We start from the raw sequence: 22,338 nt of genomic DNA on the forward strand, positions 1-22,338 counted from the left end.
TCTGCTGTGAGGTTTGGAGTGGCAGGAGGCACTGATGAGGGTTAAATTAAAACAGTGGGGGTGTTCTGCAATATTCTGGTTCTTCACTAAGACACAAAAGTGTATCCCTTACTTTTCCAGAGTCTGGAATTGTCTGAGGTGTCAAATCAGCTGATCTATTTCTAGAATGTTTGTAGTTGATACGACAGTTAAGATTATATAGATATCATCTAAGTTATTACTTATGGTTTTAATTATATTGTTAATTTGGGAAAACTCAGGGGAGTTTAGTTGCTAGCACCAGTTTATCCTGCAGTAAAGGTTCTTTTTCATATATTTCTGCTAACAGTGTGGCATATTCAGTTTATTATTTTTCTAATCCATTGATAAAATACTTTAAATACTTTAAAAAGACCTCTCACAACAGGTAACTTAAAGGCTGATGGCTCAGGCTAAACCCCACATTCCCTCTTTAACAAAACAGCTCTCTCTGCAGCTGTAATTTGTTTGCCCTTCTGTATGGAGATAGTTCTGCTCATGCTGCCTGCTTTCTAGAGCTCGATGCTGATTGTCTGTAGGCAGAAGGACGCTGTGGCTGTTCCTGAATAGTCTCTGCTTAGAAGTCCCTCTTGGGCTTTGAACTTGGGCTCCTGAAGGATTTGTGAGTTGGAGTCCAGAAGTCCTTGTTCTTTTGTGTTCTTTTGTGTTCTTCTGCACCCCACTGCTGCAGAATTAAACACTAAACCTGAGCCCTTAGCTGCACACGTGAGTCTGTTTTTTCTGTCACTGCAGACTGGATTCTGAAGAGACTCCACTGGAGGGTATCCCTGGAACAAAACAAAGTAAAAAGGACATTGCATGTAACTTCAAAATGATTGACCCATTTTCCCATATTGGGAGTTAAATTAACTGTGAATAGAATCGGTTTAGTGGTTTGTGCACAAAAGTGCCTTATCAGAAGCAGAGGTGTGGTTTTGTCTGTAAATGGATGAAACAGCAACTGTGGAATTTTTTCTTTGTAAAAAAGGGTTGGGGTTAGAGGCAGATGACACTAGGTTTTGGAAAGACTTTTCTCCCAAAGGAATTTTCTTGAAAGAGTTTGCTGTGAGAAACTGTAAGAGGGACGGTTTATACTGGAAGTTGAATCTTAGCCTGAGCTTTAGTGGTTGCCTCTGCTTTGACTATAAATAGAAAATCCTTGTCTGCCAAATTTCAGTTTTTAAAGGCTTTTTGAATTTGTGCCAAGGAAATAATATTTTAATTTGTATATCTGTTTATTTTCCCTCTGTCTGTGCATAACTTAAAGTGGCAACTCTTATTAGATTTTTTTAGGTTAACAAAAGTGAAAAATGAACTTGGATAGCATTTTTATGTGGAACTTAAAAAATAGCCTGTAGCTATTTTTTTTTTTTCCATGAAGCCACTCCCTTGCCCCTGAAATTATTGTGTTTATAATTAAGGTTGTGTCAGTTTTTCTTAACTGCCAAACTAATGTTGCTTTGTTTCATGTGGTGCAGACTGCTGCAGCATCAGTTTGTTGCCTTGGTGGCATGTGTCCAAACAGTGGATAAAATTAAAGAATGTTTAAAAATATGTAGACAGGCTATCAGCCAATGTAAAATGTTGAGGCAGGCGAGTGGTTGGCAAACACAGGTATTTATTTATATCAAGTTAAAGGAGAAAATGTTGAGTGTGCTGCTTGCTCTCCCACGGAGATGATGCTCAAGCTGGGATCCTGACCATCAAGGATGGTTCCTCATTTTGGGAGAAGGGTTAGAACCGTGGGGGCAGGACTTGAGAGAAGTGAAAAAATAACATTCTGCTCTAAATCTGCATCACCACCAGCCTGTGCTTAAGCTGTGATGCTGGCAGCCCTCCTCCTGGGGTGGTCAGCCCTGCCCCGCTTGGCTTGGATCAGGGCTGAGGAAAGGAGGGAGGGCAGGGCTGTGGGACTGGGGGCTGGTGGCTGATCAGATGGCTGAGCCATGCTGTGCTGTGGGTTTGAGCTCCTTGGCAGTAACCACCATGTAACTCTGCCCTGTCCTAGTGCAGCCACACTGAAGGTGTTGGGAGAGACCCATCCTGCCTTGGGTGGGAGCTGGGCTGGAGCTGGTGCCGGCTCGCTGTCTCACCGCAGGGCTGACGTCTGATGGGCGCAGGGTACGTGACATGAGTCAGGTGACACGGGGCAGGAGAGGGACAGACAGAGCTTGAGGTGTCTGCAGGGTTAGGTGCTGACACCCAGCAAGGTCATCTTGTCCCCAGCCTGGCTTCAGGGGTTTTGCTCCTAGTGTTTTCCTGGCTGCTCGGCACGCACAGGGGTGGTGCTGCTTTGGTGGGGCCCTGGCAGCTCATCTCAGACTCAGAGCAAGTGTTGGATAAATAAACTGTGTGTTTTTGCCAAAGTGCACCTTGGCTTTTAACACTGGGAGGAGAGTAGTATTTTAATAAGGTCAGGCTGGTTGGGAGGAAGAGTCTTGCTGAAGTGGAGCTGCCTGTGAGTACATGATTCATTCGTGGAGAGATGGATGGCTGTTCTTTAATGATTGTGACTGGGAAGATCCATGCTCCTCAAATGAAACATGGGTTTAGCATTAAGTGAATCCTGAATTTAAATAATAATAATAATAATAATAGTGCTCTAGCCAGGTTTTCCCTCTAACCTGAGAGATGTGGCTCCCTCCTGGAAGGTGGGTAATGCATGCTGGAAGCCCGTTAACGCCAAGAAAGATTTCTAGTCTTTTAATTAAAAGCTGGGTGCTGCTGCTGCCAACAGCATCCTCCTCTCCTTTCCAATTTGATCTGAAAGAGAGGAGGAGGGAGCTGGTCCCTGGTACTCTGAGGGAAGGGTTTGGGCTGTCAGTCACTCTTAAGTACATGGCTAATTTGGGGCTTTGTGGAGATGCTTGAATTCCAAAAGCAAGTCTAGTTTTCAGAGGCTTTCTTCTCCTCAGCAGCACTAACTGGCTGGCATAGCCATGCATGGGCTTTGTGTCTTGCTTGCTGTTGGAGTCACACAGAGGTGCCTGGCTCTCTCTTTGCATTTCCTGACATGAGATGCTGCCTGTGGCCTCTGGTCCCTGCTCCAGGAGTGGGATGTCTCCAGGCAAAATGTCCTGCAGTTGCAGCCTACCTACACCCCTCCTTATGGGCTGTCTTGTCTTGCTCCTCACTTTATAAAGGAAGAAACACAGAGACTGAAGAGGATATGGTAGGAGAGTGTGGCCCCGTGCTCCTGGCTTTGACCCTGGTGTTGGCCAGAAACTGAATTTCTGTCCTAGAGAAAATTCCCTCTTCAGAGAGACTTTTATTGCAGCCAGAGGTAGAGGAGAGAACTGAGGAGAAAACCACAACTGCTTTTAGGGGGAGAGAAATGCAGAAAGGTCCTATGCTGAGAGCACTGAATCACCATTTTTAGTTCCCTAGCTTTGCAGATGGAAGCTGTTGTCAGCTCTGCTTCCTCTGAAAGATGGGAATATTCCAGTGAAGCAGCTGCAGACCCATCATTGCCATTTTCCCATGGAAAATGTTGATATTATTAAAAGGGCACTTTCTGTCAGAGAAGCATTCTGCCAGACGTTTCCTGACCTGGCTTTGTACTTAACCTTTTGTCTCATTTTCTCCATCTGTAAAATGGATGTGCTTATTCTCAGCCACCTGTATAAAATGCTGGTATTTGTGGATTAAGTTATGACCACGTGGTCTTATTTAAGATTGAATTCCTGTGAAAGATTCATCTGCTTTCATGGCAATTCCCCATGGAGCCTGTCCAACCTCTCACATAGGTAGGAACTTTAAAAATGCAAACATTAAACAAATCCAAAGTTTATTATTGTCAAATTATGTTCATCCATCTATTTAATCTGTGTGATGTGCAAATGATCAATTTATTTTACCACTGCTTCTGTGTGTCCTGAGAAGATTATTTTTGTCCCTCTTCCAGCCTGCTGAAGGGATGTTACTTTAACGTTTGCTTTGTGTAAATTAATCATGATGACATATCAGCAAGATTTTTGAGAAACTCCTAAACCAGGATGACAGATATTTTATTTGGTGAATCCATTTTGTTGTTGCTGTTGATAAGAAAAGCACCAAGAAGGGAGGAATGAGCTGTGCTTCTTGTCTTAGTTTTGTCTATACTTAATTGATTGTAGGGGCTGCAGTATTTCTGTTCAGTCTTTGTTCATCAAAAAAAAGTATGCTACATACTCTAATAAATCAAAAGCTAATTTGGGATATGAAAAGATACTTTTTTTGTAGCAGATGAAACAATTAGTAGCACTTCAGTTTTAATGTAGTCTGTGTTTGAGCCAGAGCTGCTAAGGGTGACATGTTTATTCCATAGCTTGGCAGTTTGCAAATTTTGTTGCTTTCAAAGGAGTTCTCATAGATGTTTTGGTCATGTGCTGTGTGCTTTGGTAGGTTGACAGAGTTTCAAGATACACCAACCAGTCAGCTGACCATAGATGAGTTTATGAAGATTGACTTGGAGGAAGAATGTGATCCTCCTTCGTTTACAGCTGGTCAAAAAAAATTGAAGATACAGCAGGTAAATTCTGAATTGGATGCTCTCTGTGGTTCTTTCCTCTCTCCTCCCTCTGTGCATTCCCTTTTGAATTTAGTTAATGCTAAATCCTAACTGACCAGCCCTTGGTAAGATTTAGTACATTTATTTTGAGGTTCTTGAGACAGGGATGAGAATTAGTGCATATGATACCCATTAACTAAAGATAGTTTTAGGTTTATTGGCAAAGGAATAGTTTCCCAGTTAAAAATGTCATGGGATTAGAAACCATGCACTGTTTTTAAGGTGATACCTGTGGTTAACAGAAGTGCCATTACAGGGAACTTTTTTAAAATAAATATGAAAACCCATTTACTTTAATGAGACTGCTGGTGGGTTTGTGTGGTACAACACCCACTTCACAGAGATTAGTTCTCATGTGGCTTAATTTCTTTACAAATCATGAACTAAAACTGGCAGCAGAGGAGAAGATTTTACTGCTGCCCTATAAATTCTTATATTATTGGTTTGTTAGGGTTTTTGCTTGCTGTAACTGTGCTGTCATTTAAGGTCTGCAGGGGTCTTAGTGATGTTCTCCTGAACCAGCCAGGTGCTGTAGGTCAGAGCTTCACTCTGCCGTCACCAGTTTGCTCTGGTGTGGGCACTCCTGTCTCAGCACTGTCCTTGCACCTCTCACATCTACAGGCACAGTCACAGGGTCTGACTGCTGCAGAATGAGGCCTTTTATTTACAGCTTGCCAGACTGGAGGCTCTTTTTGAAGTATAAAGATGAGGGAGATAACATTTTGAAATTGGTCAGTGTTTTGAGACCTGTCTGTCATGCCTGTCTGACACTACAAAGTAATTTCAGTGGTGATTCAAAACCTGCTTATGCTTTTGAAATACCCTGCCATTCTCTGTCTCTATGTACAGCTCACAAACAGTTTAAAATTGTGCATATTTTTTCAGTAATTTCATGTTTGTCTATTGTCATTTCAGCTTGAAAAGGCATTATCAAAAAAGCTGGAGGATTTTGAAGGTATGAGTTGTGTTTAGTGTAACATATCACTCATTTCTTCAATATTGCATCGATGATCGCTGAGTTTTATTTTTATTTCAACACCACAGGAGAAATATCGAGCTACCAAGATGAAATAGAGAGTGAATTAGAAAACAGCAGACCAAAAGCAAAAGGCGTATTTGCAAATTTCACTAAAGATGGTAAGTCTATAAAGTCTTAGGACTCCTTAAATAGTATTGAGCTCAGATCTGGCAGTCTGGAGTGAATGAATGTTATGGTGATAAATGTGTTCATATATATATGCCTGCATAGTACAAGATCTCTTATGTTGGGGTTCTTTCTGCCAAATAGGTGGTTCATAAATCAGTCTTCAAAACAACCACATTGTTCATTGCAGGGATAGTTCATTAATGATTTCAGTTGTTTTTCTTTCCTGGTGCAGTATAAGCTTGGCACTGGCACCTGAGAATGTTTCTTTTTATCACTGAAAGTGCAGTGGACCTGTATCTAGAGCCTTCTGTCGCCAAATTCCCCAGTTGACTTCCCATATGGAAGGGCTTTGTGCTGGTTTAACTGGCTATTTTTAATTTGTCATTATACCCGGAAATAGCTGACTTCTCTCACAAAGCCCTTTTACCTAATATGATAAGATGATGCTTCTATTTTAAATGGTGACTGTAGTCACAAACATACATTTTAATAGTGAAGGTAATGAATTTGAAGAGCATCTGGAAACTCCATGTATTCATACACTGAAGTAAAATATTGTGTATTTAGTTTACAGATTTCCTCTAAAGATTTTTATTCTTTAAGTGAGCGCCTCTCTATTTATTTAGTTTCTGTAACAGATGGTATGCAATGATCTGTTGGGTTTCTTCCCCTTACAGATTCTATAGAAGATAATGCCTCTAGCATTTTTGGAGAGGAGGAGGCAGAAGATGAGGAGCTAGAAGCAGCTGCTAATCACTTAAACAAGGACTTTTATGATGAACTTAATGAGAAGGATAGAGGTAAAAGAAATGAAGATGGAGAATGCAGAAATGGAAGTGAAACTCTTGTAAGACCCCCTGCACTGGAATCCTTGCTTGGCCCACTGCCCACTGCTGCTAGTCTTGGCATAACAGAGTCCATCAAAGAGTGCATATCCACAAAGGACCAAGAGCCTGGTGAGTAGAGTTCAGCTCAGAGCAGAAACTGGACACAGGCAGCCAGCTGTGGGTTCGTTGGGTCATTTCCATGTATCTTGTTGGTTACTGTGGTAGCAATGCTGTGAATTGCTGAGATGTCGTGGTGCAGGAGCTGCGAGGCTGGATGGGACCAGTGGCCTTGGTTGTTGATGTGGTTGTTGACATCTGCTCTTCTGGAAGCTGCAGGAAAATCTGGGGTGCCTAATTATTTTCTGAAGCCTGAGAATGTGTATCTCTTGGTTGATAGTTGATTTGGCAGCCATATGATAGCTGATGGGCATATTTCAAGCCATGCACTCTCAATTAGGAAATTGGAGGAAGCAGATTCCTGTAAATATGACTGGAAATTAAAACCCAAGTATGAGAATCTTAGATCAAGGCAGACTTTCTCAGGAGACATTTTACTGGAGTCAAACATGATGCAGTCTGTCTCTGATTGAGAATCTCTGCAAATGGCAAACATTTAAAATGTTTGCAAGAGGAAATAACTGATGTTATGCTTTTTTCTTTGATATGAACTTCAGTGTGTATTGTGCTGGTTTTGCTCCATTTTTCTTAAAACCCACAGATCTATTTGCATCATACAGCTCTGTATAGCACAGTGGGAGCAGGACTGATCAACTAAAGAAGCCAGTTTTGCCAGAGCCAGTGTTGCAAACAGTCAGTCATCCAGGCAGGTTTGTTTGCTTTTTCTTACATGTGCTCGAGCTTTAGGGAGACAGCATTTTTTTTTAAAATTCCTTTTGCATCTTAATGACTCTGAAAACAACATATCTAAGGGGCATTTTATTCTTTATCACAGTTAATTTTTCCATCATAAGACACACCCATCTGAATCTGTTTTGTCAGCTTACTTGGAGGTCTGTGCAGCAGAACATTTTGTTATCCAAACTGTTGTGATGCTGATTTCTGTTCAACAGTAGATGAACTGAGCACATTCACATTCTTATTACGTTAGTGTTCAGTCTCAGAAACATAGCAGGATGATTGCACGTTTTTATTTTGTACAAACAAATTCATACAGAAACAGCTGAGTGGCTTTGGTTTTGTTTTAATTATGATTAAGAAAACGGATGGCTCATGGCTTGTCTCTCTCCTGGAAATCAGCAGTTCGTGTTGCAGAGAGGTCAGTCATGGCTAGAAGCTGTTGTTGTCTGGTTGGCCAGTGACCTGTAAAAAGGAGTTCTCAGTGATGGACATTTCTCAGCTGGCATTGCTATTGACCATTTTAATGTGCAGGCTGAGGACTGAGTGTAGAGATGAAGCTAAGCTGGCGTAGGCAGGGAGGTTCCTCTGAGTTGGGCTGCAGGCAGGTGGGCAGGAGAGTGCAGGGCTGCTCATGCCATGGCTTGTCTGCCTTTGCTGTTTGTTTTCTTGCAGAAGTGGAGGATGTGCCAAATGAACTGAATTTCGAAACCAAGCAGGTTTCAGTATGTTCACTCTCTTCTTCTGCATCTGAGAAATCACTGCAGGTGTTTGAACAAGTACTTTGTTTTCTTAACATGTTATGAAGCACATATGCAAAATTACTGTTTTGTTTTCATTTTGATTATAGATCCTGCCCCAATCTTTGTTGGATTTGGAGTTTTCCTTTGGGTGCTGAGGAGGGTGTTTGAGGGAGTTTTGGGTGGATTTCTTTGTTGTTTTGTTTCGTTTTGGTTTTGTGACTCTGCTAATTTATTTTAACAATTTAGAAGTTTTGTGTCAGGTCCAATTTAGTTATGCCTGTACTGCAGGGCAGTCGATCTGGGTGCAGTTCCCAGTCTCCAGGCCCTTGCCATGTGGTGCCTGTGTGGTGTGGGTGCATCCCAGTGATGTGTGCATCATCCCCCTGAGGACCTGGTTTCCTTTGGGAAGTCATCTGTGCTCAGGAGCAGTAATGCAACCTTGTGTTTTGGGTGAGTGGGAACCAGATCCAGCAGACAGGTTGGGAGGTACACCTGGCTTGCAGTTGGCATGTTATTATGCAGAATAAAGAAAACCTTTTGTTAAGATGCCTCACACTGGTTACCTTTGTGTCATAGCTTTGAACCTGATGAAAACCAGTGTAGAAGATTCTGGCACCTCAGGCAATGTTGTTGAGTTCTGCCTCATAGCTCTGGGAAGTCTGAGAAGGTAGTATTTTCTTCTGTCAGACCAACTTTGACATTTTCAAGGTTTGGGGGCCCTTTTTCAGGCCTGAAAAAGAAATGACGGTTTTCAAAACTAAATACAGAATGAGAGCAGTTGCTCAGAGTTTAAATTGAGATAGCACAGTTATAGATTGTCTTGAAACAAAAGTAGTTGGTAAGTGTGGAAGGAGGAGGAAAAGCTCACAAATTTCCTGTATTTGAATTTGGTTTAGCGCAGTTTATATTGTGAATTGCAGCTGGCCATGGCTTTGCTGTGGTAGTTCATGTTCCAAGATCTAAGTCCACTGGAGGAGGGGAGTGCTGTCATAGCCCTGAACCCTGAAGGTGATGTTTTGGTCCTTCCCCACAGCTGTGTAAGTTGTGAATCAGGAACTTTTCCTTCCCTTAGCCCTCTGCAGCCCTGAGTCATCTCCCACTGTGTGGGTCAGGCTGGCTGGAGACCTTATGGAGATGGTTTTGTATCTCCTGCTGGAGTCCCTGTGTTATTGGATGGGTGAATCCTGTCCAGCCAGTTCAGCAGTTGGAAGCAGCATGCCTGGTGCTGCATGGTGAGGGTGCCCAGCCAACTCTTGTGGTGATGTTCTGCAGACAGGGCAGGTGGCTCCTAAAGAGCAGCTCAGCAAACAGGCTCAGTATGTGCAATGTTTGGTCCCCTTAAGTGCAGGGTGTCTCTTCTCTCTGTAATGATCACTCTTCCTCAAAAAACCTCTGCTGCAGGTACCTTCTACAAAGTCTTTTCATTTGGCTTTGGCATGTGGTAATTCAGTTTATAATTGCCTACATCAGCTGCTTTGGGAAATCTTCCACCTTTGTGCTGCAGTGGCAGCAGCAGGTTTCTCACCAACTGCTTATGTGGATAAGACTTAGGTGCAGAGCTGAAATATTAGGGAAAAGTAAGTGTATTTTTGCTCCACTTACAATTGGTATTTGTGCAGTATGAGCTTGTCTGTGTGAATGTTTTATGAAAAGCACAGTATTTTAACAAATTTGCATTACAAAGACAGCATGTAAGGTACCAGGTTAATGAGTCTGAGGCAGTAAAGTGCTTAGAATAAACACTGCATTTGGCTGTTTTTTCCTACAAAGTGTATTAATTTGCTGAGACTTTAAGCTGAAAACTGTTTGAGTCTTTGCAAACTATTTCTCTCTTATTCTTCACGATAAAAGTGCTTTATGGTGAGATCACAGTTTCTGAGATGGAGACCAGGTACATCAGTCTGTCCATATTCCTGGCCATGCAGCATCCCAGCATCCTCTCCACACTCTACATGCTCTTTCTGATTCTCAGTTCCTCCAAAAAAGTGCACCATTTCTTTTAGGAGACTATCACAGTCAATATCATGGAGTTTGTTCTCAAAAAATAACATCCTTTGGTGTGAAATTTCCCTCTGCAATTTATTTTATGTGTCTTTTATACAATTTCAAATATTTTATCATCTTTCTTGGTGTTTCTGTCATTTTGCTGTTTGCTGGCTGTCACCTTGTCCTTCCCACACTGGGCTGTACACTGCCAGTTCATCTCTTGCCACAAGAAGAAAAAAGTGGGGAAGATCTGATAATAGCAGAAACAAAGGTAAAATACAGGGTGTAAATTACCAAATGACTTTATATAACTTCCCCTTCATAATCTAGGTAAGGTTTGAGGCCTGATTTAGATTTTGTTTTGAGTCAAAATTCACATGCAGTCATTCAGGGCAGTAATTTCAAGTAACGTGTGTGCGGTGGGTGGTAACGTGCTCCTGCACGTCCCCATGAAAGCAAGCAGCTGTAGCAGTGAGCAATCTCTGTGCAAGTACCATCTTGTGCCTGCTCAGGCACCCTGCACTCACTCCTGCTTCACAGGGAAGACATGGGAAAGCTTCACAATTAGCAGTTTGCTCATTTATTGCTCCTCGTGTTTACGCCTCCGTTACTGCTGCAAGCATGATCTGGCAGGGCTGAGGTTGAAAGATTTTGCCATTGATTTCTGTGGGTGTTAAAGGCCCCGTGCAGGCAGTGCTCATTGATCAGGTCCTTGTCCCTCTGTGCCAGTCTGTTCGGCTTCTTACTCAAGGAGGATGTGAAAAATGGCTAAAGGTGATTGGATAGGAGGTGGGGATGGGCTCATCCTCCTGGGTCTGACTCTTGTCTTCTGCATTTCATCCCCTGCAGCTGCCAGCTCCCACCTCATATTTCATCCTGGCCTTGGGGTTTCACCAGTCCTTCTGTGAGCAGATTCAGCTCCCTTACCCAGCAAGAAGAATACATGTGTGTTCTATCCTCCTCCTTTTTCTGAAGCAGCAGGTGACCAGTGCCAGCAGCACCATGGGCAGGGGAGATTGCAGAAATGTGACATTTCTGGCAGGGTCTGAGCTGCCATGGAAGGATGTTTGAGGTGCAGGCAGGTGCCAAGGAGAGTTGTTGACCCCACCTGGGATCCCAGCATGGATTGCAGGATGGTGAGCAGCAGGCTCACTGCTGGTGCTGTTGTTGCTCCATCAGTGGTTGGGTGTTGGATCCCTCTTTGTACTGATTTCTTCTTCCAGCATCCTTTCTTCCTTGGATTTTGTCTGAACGCATCATTTCCCACTGTCTGGAAATATATGAATGTACATGTTATGTACAAAAAGATCTGTCTTTGTTCAATCTTGAGAACAGATGTGTTAGGGGAGGCTTATCACCATGTTCCAGTATTTAAAGGGTGGCTACAGAGAGGATGGAGATTCATTTTGTGCAAGGAGTCAAATGGAAAAGACAAGGGGTAATGGGTGAGATTTTGATTGGACAGATGAGAAATTTTTTTCATGGTGAGATCATCCTTTGGGTTAATCTCCCCAGGGAAGGGATGGATACTCCAAAATAGGACACTGATAAGATTTTCCTGGACAGAGTGCTGGGCCATCTTGTGTAGACTATGGAAAGTTGGCCCAGATGATCCTTAATATCTCTTCCAACCTGTTATTCTTTGATTCTATGATATAATCAGTAGAGAGAACATTAGGAAAGCCTACTACAAATAATTGCTGCATACATGAGAAATAAAGCTGCTGAGTTTAGTGCTAATTGTGTTGCATACTGAAGGGACACTTGGTCATCAGTGCAAGCGTGCATGTCCCCATCCTGATTGCTCTTCTGGCCTCAGGCTTCAGCACCCCCATTGCTTCAGTGGTTTTATGCCCCACCTGTGGAAATGAGCCCTGTGCATGACCTGCTTGGTGCCACCTTCCTTGTGCACAGCCTTCCAAGCTCTTCAAGGGTTTGATCTTTATCTCCGTGTGCCGTTTGCTCGCTGGAAAATATTTTCTGTGGCAGGACTAGCTCTTTCCCAATTCCAAGATCTAAACAATAAAAACCTTGGTACAAGCTGATCTTTCTCCTCTGGTCTCTGTGCCTGTGCTTGGCAGTCTTGATAGTCTGTATCCCTGATTGAGCCTTCATTATGCTGTTAATGAGATGTGAAGAGCTTGCTGCAGCCAGCCCGGTAATGCAAGACCACCAGCTGCTTTGAGTGCAGTTTTTTGATACCTGGAGTCTTGGGTGTGAATTACAGATGACAGGATTTTCTTACTTGGCTATGTGTGTCACTCACACTGTACTCAAATGTACTGTGTGTGCATGTCTCACTCCAGAATCTATGTGCGTGCTTTTTCCTGCAGGATCTTTGCATTTCATTAAGGGATAGGAATGCCATAAATTCATTCCATATTCATGCCTTGAGTAACTAGAAAGGTTAAGGGATGAAAACTAGTCATAGAGTTTGGCTGAAGGATTTTTAAACAAATTTAGATGGGGGTTTTGGAGAGAGACCTGCAGTTTGTTAGAGCCATCAAGGGGATAAATTTGAGTGAAAGCATAAGCTGGATCATGTGAATACATTTTTATAGCATTTGTGGCTGTTTTAGGAATTTTCCAAAGGATTTGGTTGTCAATGCAAACACTCCCTATAGGAAAATTTGTATCATTTTTATCAGAAGTCTTGGTCAAAAAGAAGTGCCCTCAAGTAATGGGTGCTGGAGTAAGGAAAAGATACTGAAAATTTGGGTTCAGCTTCCTGAGCCAAGTGAAGAAGACCCATCTGTTAAACCTTACTTGGCTCTGTTGTCCGTGAATAAAGGCCCTTAGCACCTGGCTGACCAGCCTGGCTGTCCTGTTACCCCCTCCTACCCCATCTGTTTTAGAGCAGAGGCTTCCTTCCCTTCCCCTTTTCCCCTTTTCCCCTTTTCCCCTTTTCCCCTTTTCCCCTTTTCCCCTTTTCCCCTTTTCCTTTCCCTTTTCCTTCCCTTTTTCCCCTTCCCCTTTCCCCTTTCCCCTTTTCCCTTTCCCTTCCCCTTTCCCTTCCGCTTTCCCTCTTTCTCTCTTTCCTTCCCTCTTTCTCTTTCCTTCTTGCCTTTCTGCCTTCCTGTTTTCTGGATTGTTGGTTTGATAAAATTCTGGTCTGGAGTGGGGGATATTAAAATCCTGAAAGATCTTCCAGGCTTAGAGTTTTTTTAGAGTTTTTATTTTTTGTTTTTTGGTATTTTGCCTGCTGTGTTGTGACTGCAGTGTCTTTTCTGTCTTGAATTTCTCTAATAAAAGCATGGTGGAAAATGAGCTTTATTTTCAGTTTGAGTAGTGTAAAAGCCTTGCATTGCTCTTTGATGAGTCCAACCAGCCTCTCAAGGCCTCATCCTCCCTTCCTGGAGGGGAAAAAAGGGCAAAAAGCTGCTTTTTCCTCTGGCTGCTTCAGCTGGCTGCTGGCCCTGGGCTCTCTGGAGGAGGAGGTGGCAGCAGGGCTGTGTCTGGCTTGGAGAGGTTGGACGTGTGGGAAAGGGGCTCTGTGGTGTCATTCTGTGTGAGATAAGTGACATGTGTGTGCTGTGGCACTGCTCCTGCTTTTTAGTGGAGCAAGGAGAAGCAGCCAGCCCCAGCAGGTTTTTTTATCCATTGTTTTCCATTGTGTTGATGGGAAGTCCAGGTCTGCTGTCAGCTGCTCTAGGTTTAGGATTAAGGAGCACAGAACTGGGCAGGTGGGGAGGAAAAGCTCAGCTAGATCTTTAGAAATTGACCTTTTTCTGTACCTAAAAACTGAATTGCATAAACAGTTGTTCCCCAAATACTGAGGGAGGGATGTGTTCTGTGTTTGACTTACGCACCTTAGCAATTGTAGGTGCCAGTCTAAGGTTTTCCTTCTCTTGGGGCTTCTTTTCAAGGTTCTCTCCTCTCTGCACTCCCAAGCACCTGAAAAGATACTGGTTCTCTGCATGGGAGATACTTTCAGGGGCATTTATAATTTCTCCCTTCTTTCTGGGGGTCAGTTTTCAAGGAATTTGTGGAAGTGTAACCATCTAAAGAATCACTATCCTGCTCTTAAACCTTGGTTAAAATAGAATCATAAAGTTACAGAGTGGTTTGGGTTGGAGAGGATCTTTAAAGGTCATCTAGTCCAGGCCTCCTGCCATGAGCAGGGACATCTTCAACAAGATCAGGTTGCTCAGAGTCCCGTCCAACCTGACCATGGATGTTTCCAGGCATGGGACATCCACCACCCTTTCCAGGGCAATCTGTTCCAGTGTTTTACCACCCTCAGCCCCATAGACTGCAGACTAAAACAAGCCTGGGGAGGTGATGTTGGGTGGTGTTGACTCAGACACCTGCAGGCACTCAGAAAACCTGGCTAAAAGAACTCTCAAATAAGAATTATTTGATCCTTTCCTGCACCTGCCAGAGCTGCAGCCCAGTAATACTCGCAGTTATTTGGTGGGTAGCCCCTTTGTGCCAAAAAGGAAGAAAAGTCATTAAAAGACTCAAGTGGTAACCAAAATTTTTCTTTAGAGAGCTCTGGAAAGCGAAATGTGCGGAGGCTACAGAAAGGACAGTAAGTTTGCAGGGAAAGCTGACTGCTGAGGGGGATGTTATCCAGGCAATTCATCACAGCATCTGAAATGTCAGGAGTGGGTTCAGTTCAGGGAGTCTCCACGGTCCCAGTTGTTATTGAGAATAAAGACTTATTAACCCCGGTCAAGGAGCCACAAAACGTGGCCTTGGAGGAGGGAAATACAGCACTGGGAGATTTGCAAGGCTTAGCTACTTTGGGTTTAACACCGTGGGTAATAAATCTTTGTGCAGTGCTGTGGTGGATCCTGACCACTTGGGTTTGTCTGAAAAAGCTAAAATAATCCTCCATTTAGTGCTTTATTTTCTCGTGGTACAGGTTCAGCTGGTAAAGGCGGTACCTGGAAACTGAAAATCCACCAAAGTAAACCCTTTAAATGGAGTGCTGCTTCTGCAAGGTTTTAATGGTTTTGTGCAGCAGTTGTGTTGTTTTGCTTTTGTTCAGTAGCTTTGAATTTAGTTTGAAAAACTAATTCCTATATCCTCTTAAGGATTAACTTCATCACACCCTTAAACACTTCATCTGTTTTGTTTGTTGGTCTTAAATCTGTGGGACTGTCACAGCAGGCAGGATGCATGGGCTGGACTGTGACTTGGGTAGATGACCCTTGTAATTAGGGATTTCAGCTGTGGCACTGTGGACTCGGGATGAAAACAGCCCTGAGTTTAGCCTTGTATAATTGTAGCTTGACATTTTTAGTTTGCTAAATGCTTTCATAACTGAAAGGGATTTATTATCCAATAGGAAGAATATTAATGTTGACACTGTTGGCAATTAAAAACAATCCTGGAAACTGAATTTTAGTTCTCCTGATTGCTTTTGAAATAATTTGTTTTTCAATGTTACTTTAGGATTGGTTCATTTATTAGGTCTTTTTTCCTTGTGTGACAATGAGATAATTGCTATTTATTTTTTATCCTGCAAGCAATTATAATCAAAGCAGCCAAATACAGAATCTGCTTTGACCTGGAATCAGAGTGACCTGTCAACATGAGGCTGCTGTAGTCTTGAGCTTTTCAATTTAATTTTATTTCGTAGGCACTCACCAGAATGCATTCAGCAGGGCTGAAAAATTATGGGTAGAGTTTTGGGTGTTCATTAATTACAGTGGTGCAGAGCTAAAGAAGTGGGCAGATAAGAACAACTTTGGGTTGGTTATTAATAGCAAAAATTGTGATCTTTTATCTCGAGTTGGGTGGACTGTGTTGGGCCAATGTCCCAAGCAGTCAGAGGAGGAGATGCTGGCAGGCTGCCAAGGGAGGGGTAGCTGCAAATTAAGGGAAAATTGCAAACAATTGCCTCTAGGGAGTTTCTGCAGCCAAGTTTTGCTGGAAGGAAGCAGAAGATACTTTATTTTTGAAGTTAGAAGTTTTAAGGTAAAGCTCTGCTCTCATATTGAAACATACATGAACACATAAGAATGTTACGAAAGACCTGGGTATCTGCAACTGTGTGGCAGGAATAAGGGAATGAATATGAAATAAGAGTGAGTAAATAATGCTGTTGAGTAGTACCTGGAAAGAAATTTGGAGCAAGGAACAGGGCTCTTGGGAGAGGTATAAGCACAGAAGCCAGAAGTAAACAGCTGTGCAGGGGGCAGACAGGTACCATTTTTCTGCAAATTCACTGCTTGCATGCCAGGTTTGATTTAGTTATATGCTCACAGATGGGAAGGAGGTAAGATGGTGCTCTGTGATTCTTAACATTAGCATGGGATCAGGGCACATGGCTGATTTGGGGAGTTATGCTTAATGGTTCTTAATAATTTCCAGCTAAAAGTGAAAAATGCAAATCCACGCTACCACTGAAGTCAAGTATTGAAATGCAGCAGCATCTTATCAACATGAAATGATGTCACTTGTGTCAGAATTATATTCTGGCAGTGGCTTCCATTAAATAAAACACACTTCAGTGAGAAGTTGCTTTTCCATGAAGTCTCTCTTCTCACTTCAACCCAGAGTTTTTTGCTCTTGTGGGAGCACTTCTTTTCTGTCTCATGGCTTGGTAGCTGCTGCAAGACTACCTCCAAGCTCCTGTCCCAAGTTCTTTTTCCCTGTTTTATACTGCACTGTTTAAATTTGGCCTCCAGTGTAAGACAGAGCAGATTTGTTGGGATGTTGTGGGTGCTGTTGGTTGAGGTTAAGAAGTGCCTTGCCTCAGTAACTCATCCCCCTCCTATTTCCTGGCATCAGTGCATGTGTGGTTGCCTCCCTCACCCAGCTCTGTCAAAAATGTCACAGGTTTGTGCAGGTTTTTTAATAGCAGGGTTATTTTGATGGATGTGTGTTAGGGAATGACACCTTGGCAGGTGCAGTGTAAAGTGGGGGGCAGCAGAAGGAAGGGGAACAGGGCTGAGTCAGGGGGGAAGGACCAGCTCCCCCAGTTCAGCTGGGGCTGGAGGAGCATTTCAGAGCATGTCTTTGCAGCAGCAAAGAACGTGCATTTTGGAGGCTGAGTGTGGCATTTGTGCCTGTGCTGAGGTTCCAGTGCTGGAAAAATTTTAAAGTCTATCAGTGACTTGGAATTGGCAATTTCGGGTATGGTCTTGCCCAAGGTCACTTTACATTCAGGGTCTTTTAAGAGAGTAAGGTTGATGCTGGGAAGTTCAGCTCCTGAAATGCAGCATTGAAGCTGCATTGAGCAGTGAAGAAGTTTGGTTTAACAAGGTGGGGAGGGAATTCAAAAATGTATGCTCTCCTGAAAAAGCCTCCTTTTAAATTCAAAGTTTATAGCTTTAGCTTGACTTTTAGAAAACCTGCATGAAACTTCCTTGCCTTTGAAAGCTTGATAGAAACTCTTGAAGTACTTTGACTGAAACAGAAAATGTAATAGTGAGGCATTTTGAGCACTGAACGATGTTTGTGGGCAGGTAATTTAAACAGGTACTAATATGGAACAGTGTTGTACTTGAAAGGCTGCAACTGGTGTACACACATAAATGGGGGGAAATATCACTGGGAGCAATAAAATCTAGGGATGCTTCATACTTCTTTCATTGCAAACAATTTTTATGGTATGGCCTGTGAAGCAATTGAAATGCAGAGAGCTGGCACATCACTAGATTGATAATTCCTCTTGCTTCTTACAGCTTATTCTCAGTACAGATGTCCCCAATTCTTTCTTTCTATCACATTAAAGTTTCTTGTCTGCTTCAATTTCATGCCGGCCTCAAACGTAGCATTTTTCAAAATTGTCCCTCCAATTTATTTTCTTTTTCCTCTTTAAAAGTTTATATCAGATGAAACCTAACTGCTAGTTTCTATCCCAGGGTTTACACTTAAATTTTTAACAAGCTCGTTTTTAAGATTGGTCTTCCTTGAGAGAGCACTTGGCTGATCCATCAATAATTATGTAGTAATAAAGCAACTGTGTAAAAATGGCACCTTCGTGCTGAACAGATTGGTTTGCAGAGCCACTGACAAACTTGAATGTTTATTACAATTTACTACTTTTGGTTCTGCAGATGCAATAGAGCTATTTTCTTTTTGGCTTAAGTGTCACGAAAAGTAATTTCCAATTGTGGAATCTTTATGATAATAAGGATGTATAACTAGGAGAGCTCAGACTAACTTCCAAATACCAGCATGAGTTTGCAATGCTGGTAATTTAGGAAAAAAATAAACAGAACATTTTTTACTTCATTTTGTTGCTGAAATTTTTTTTTTAAGCAATCACTTGGATAGAACAGACAGAGAACCCTACAATATCATGTAGTTACTCTTCTGAATTAATTGCTATAATATTAATTGTTGATTCTTCAAAAATTGGCAAGTTTCCTCATTTTCTTTGCTGCATCCAAAGATTTCTAATCTTGATTTTACTACAATGTGAAGGAAAATGTAACATCTAAAATTAACACAAAAGCCTGAAATTGTTGTTTTTGTTTCCTTTTTTTTTTTTTAAGTGCCAGCACAATTAAGGCTGTGATTTAGATGACTTATATTGTTCAAATCTGTCCCCTCCTTTTGGGCAAAATGCAGAATAACATATTCTATAAGTTTTTATGGCCAGCAATTGTGTCATTTCTGTCAGCCAAGCCGGTTGATTGCAGTGTCACTGCAGTGATGAAATTGTCTCTTGGTAGCAGCTGAGAAACACCTTGAAAATTAAACTTTAGTGGCTGCAGATGTCGGGATCCGTGCCTCTGCAGCCTCTGGCTCAGCTCTGGGTGCTCCTCTGCTGGATTTCCCCGGGTGATGCCGGGGTACCGCGGTCCTGGCACAGCCCCACCGGTGCCTGTCAGGTCAGAGCTGTAGGGTGCTGTCGTCCACCTGCAAACCTCTTCTGACCAAAGGCCAGAATTCCTGGGATCTTTCCCATCACTGCCTGAAATAGTGACTTGGCCTGATGTTGGGGCTGTTACTCCTGGGTTGGAGGGAGGGGTGCAGGTGGTCCTGCTCCCAAAAAGCCCTTGAGTGGCAAAGCTCCAGCTCCATCCCCTGGGTCCCTGGTTGGAGCTGCTCCACAAACCAGTTTGCTGCCACAGCCCTCAAGCCTTTGTGGCAACTTGCAGCTACGTCAGCAAACGCTTTCAACCCGGGTCATTCATTTCAGTTGGCAGTTGCTGACAGAAATGTTCCTTTGCTTGGCTTTATTTTAGCATTTAATGATTTTTATGTTGGTTTTGATGGCGTGAAGGGAATTGCATGGGAGTGTTTTGTCTGGACTTTAGTATTCTCTGCTTTATCTTGCTAGCAAGATTTAAAATCTTACTCCTTCAGGAGACAGGGCTTTTGTCTATGCATCTTGCAAGCTCTTCCCTCACCGGTCCCTTCTGTCAGCTCATTATCCTGGGCGTATTTCACTGCACAGTTCATGATGCTAAAGTTTGCTGTGGAAAGAATTTGCCTAGTTAAAACTAGCATGAGGAACAATCCATCTATTCTTACCTAAAGAAATAAAAGAAATAATATATAAATAAATGTCTATTCCATAGAAGAGGATAGTAGATCTGAATTTGAAAGAGTGATCTGGTGGGATTTTGTAATGAAATAGTAAAATGTTATCCAGAACTTATTTTCAGAAGACAACTCTGATTTCATTAATTCAAAATAAACTTTCCTGGTTCAGAGGGATTAGTTACCTGTGGTGCTGAATGTGTTTAAATGAACTCATACAAGAAAAGCACATCACTCTCTCCCAGTGGGCTGTGGGCATGTACTCATGCTCCTGCTAATGGGTGCTATAATACAGTGTATTATAGAGGACCTGGACTGAGCTCCAGAAAGTATCATTATTTAGTTAATTAAAGAGGAACAACTCTGATACTATGCCATATTCAGTACAGTCAAATGGCTGCATGGCAGAAAGAGCCACGGGTCCTTCCAGACCAAGACATGATTTGTTACTTTCTGCCTCTGCAACACCGTGTTAAGTAGAGGCCTAACATATTTAAATAAAGAATTAGTTACATGTGGATGTGGGACCTATCTTTTCCAGTGAGCTCTTTGAAATGCTTACTGAGTTTTTGAGACTTAGCAAAATCTTTCCAAAGTCTTTGCTTTGCTGTGCATCTAATCAACATTTAAGCAGGGTCCTTTGTGTGCCTGTAACCTGGAGAGGATGGCCAGATTGAGGAGAAACTGTAATCAGCAATGCAGAACCTAGCTAAAATGACATATGAAGTATAGTCCTGTTAGTATATAAACTTTATATACAAGTCAGATGTTGAGATTAATCATAAGGACAGGTTGCACAAGCAGATGGCTGGCCTTTCTGATAGCCATTAGCTTGAAAGGCTGGCTTTGAAACCGGCTCCGTGCTTTATAGGTGAATCATGCTGCTGGGCTTTGTTGGGAAAAGGTTATTTCTCCAGCTCCACCAAAACCTCCTGTGCACAAAAGTGCCTTTTTCCACTGTTCCTGGATGATAAGACAAATTATTCTCCAGGAACTTCTCCACAACTTTCTCCTCTTGGAGAGTTGCGGTGTCAGAGGGCATTGCAGCGCTGTAATGGATGGACCTCAAGCATATGGAGTACACATGCTAATTGTGCTGTGCTTATGGATCCGTCTGTCCAAATGCCAAGGCCTCAGAGCTGCTGCAGGCAAAATGTTAAAATCCTTCTCTGTCTACTATGCTCTGGGGAAAAGGTTCATTGCAGTGACTAAAATGTAGGGGAGAGGCGGAGGAGGTGGTGGGGGACAGAGCCCATGCCCGTCCTCCCCAGGAGTTCCTGCAGGAGCTGAGCTGTTGCAGGTGACAGAGGGACCTTCCTGTGCTCCAGTGGCACCTGGAGCCATGCAGGCAATGCCTAAATGGATTGCAGCCATCCTTATATGCTTCATGTATATAGTTGCCTGAATGGACACAAAACTGCTTTGATCCCTGGGGAAGGGCTCCTACAAGAGCTCTGTTTGGTCCAGAGCAAGACAGAGAAATACTTTATCACCTACGTGTTTCTCAGCCATTAGGCATGGTCAGAGACAAAAAGACAGCACTTCATCTAAGAAGAAACAGTGCAACTGCTGTACTTCTTATTTTAAAATACTGTGCTGGCTGCAGGTCTCTGCTGCATAATGGCTGATGCTCTCACCACAGATCTGCATTTCTGTAGCTGCCCCCTTTTAAGAATTCAAACCAAGTATCTCCTACTTCCATGTTTGTGAACCCCGACTGATGATCCTGATCACCAAACCAGTCAGGATCTTACGTGTCCTTTCTCTCTGCTCCATGTCTCTGATGGTCCTGGCGACCTGGAACTCTGCCTGGTACCTGTTCTGAGTCCAGCCCCCATCCACCTCAGAGGATTTCCTGTGGGCCATATTCCTGCCTTGCTTTTGATAGGGGAGCTTCTGCTCTTGTCTGTTCTATTTAATAATAAGAATAAATTTTTATCTTCTCTTTCCTCTCCCCATCTCTGTAATTCCCTGCTTGCTATTTCTCATTAGCAATGAAGGAAGGAAGAAGCTGGGTAACAAAATGAGAAATTTTTTACCTAATAATTTTCTTTCAGTTAACAGCTTCTCACCATTCAGCCCTCCTGGATAGTGTGGTAAATGGCCAGGCCACAAATTGATTTTTTTCCTCTAAATAAAGACTTGGGTATATAATTTCATACTCTATGTTTTGATGCTGCCTTAATGCTAATAATTTTCTGCTGAAGCATTTCTGTGGTCTGGGTGGCTTCTGGTGGCTGGTGCTGAGCTTGTCACAAGATTTACCATAGATGAGCTCTGAACCTCCAAGGAGGGGGTAGAAATCAGCCCACCTTTGCTAAGAGATGGTAAGGGGTAGTAGATGCAAGTTATAAGTGGAAAGTTCAACTCATTTCACTTTCTGGTGGGTAAGTTATTTTGGTAGGCTGTTTTTGACCTGGAGCAGCTCTTTGGTGCAGTTTGTCTTGGAAGGGACCTTAAAGATCACGTAGTTCAGCCTCCCTCCCATGGGCTGGGTTGCCACCCACTAGATCAGCTTGTGTATATTCTATACTTATATGGCTGCATACATTTAAATTTTTTTCCTGGTGGAACAGAAATTGATTCACAATTAAAAAAGGGGAAAAAAACCCAACTATAATAGTCCGAGCAAAATTCTAGGGTTTGCTTTTAAGTTCTCTGTAGTGCAGAGCTCACCATTGTGTTTTATTTTGGGGGGGGTGTTACAGGAGGGCATTTACTACTCAATAAAACATATGCAGGGGTGGCTGAGTGCTGGCCAGCCAA

The 22,338-nt window shown here is 42.7% G+C and overlaps 1 protein-coding gene across 1 annotated transcript in view; it reads left to right on the plus strand.

The window, feature by feature from the left end:
- BRF1 (BRF1 general transcription factor IIIB subunit) overlaps nucleotides 1–22,338 on the plus strand; it is a 171,673-nt gene that overhangs the window by 93,394 nt on the left and 55,941 nt on the right. Inside the window, exons 8-11 of the mRNA XM_084207988.1 lie at nucleotides 4,402–4,528; nucleotides 5,483–5,522; nucleotides 5,612–5,704; nucleotides 6,392–6,670. Coding sequence (XP_084064114.1) covers nucleotides 4,402–4,528; nucleotides 5,483–5,522; nucleotides 5,612–5,704; nucleotides 6,392–6,670 — 539 coding nt within the window. The remainder of the gene's footprint in view (nucleotides 1–4,401; nucleotides 4,529–5,482; nucleotides 5,523–5,611; nucleotides 5,705–6,391; nucleotides 6,671–22,338) is intronic.

The sequence above is a fragment of the Fringilla coelebs genome (assembly GCF_963513975.1).
Source record: "Fringilla coelebs genome assembly, chromosome: 6".
Classification (NCBI taxonomy): domain Eukaryota; kingdom Metazoa; phylum Chordata; class Aves; order Passeriformes; family Fringillidae; genus Fringilla; species Fringilla coelebs.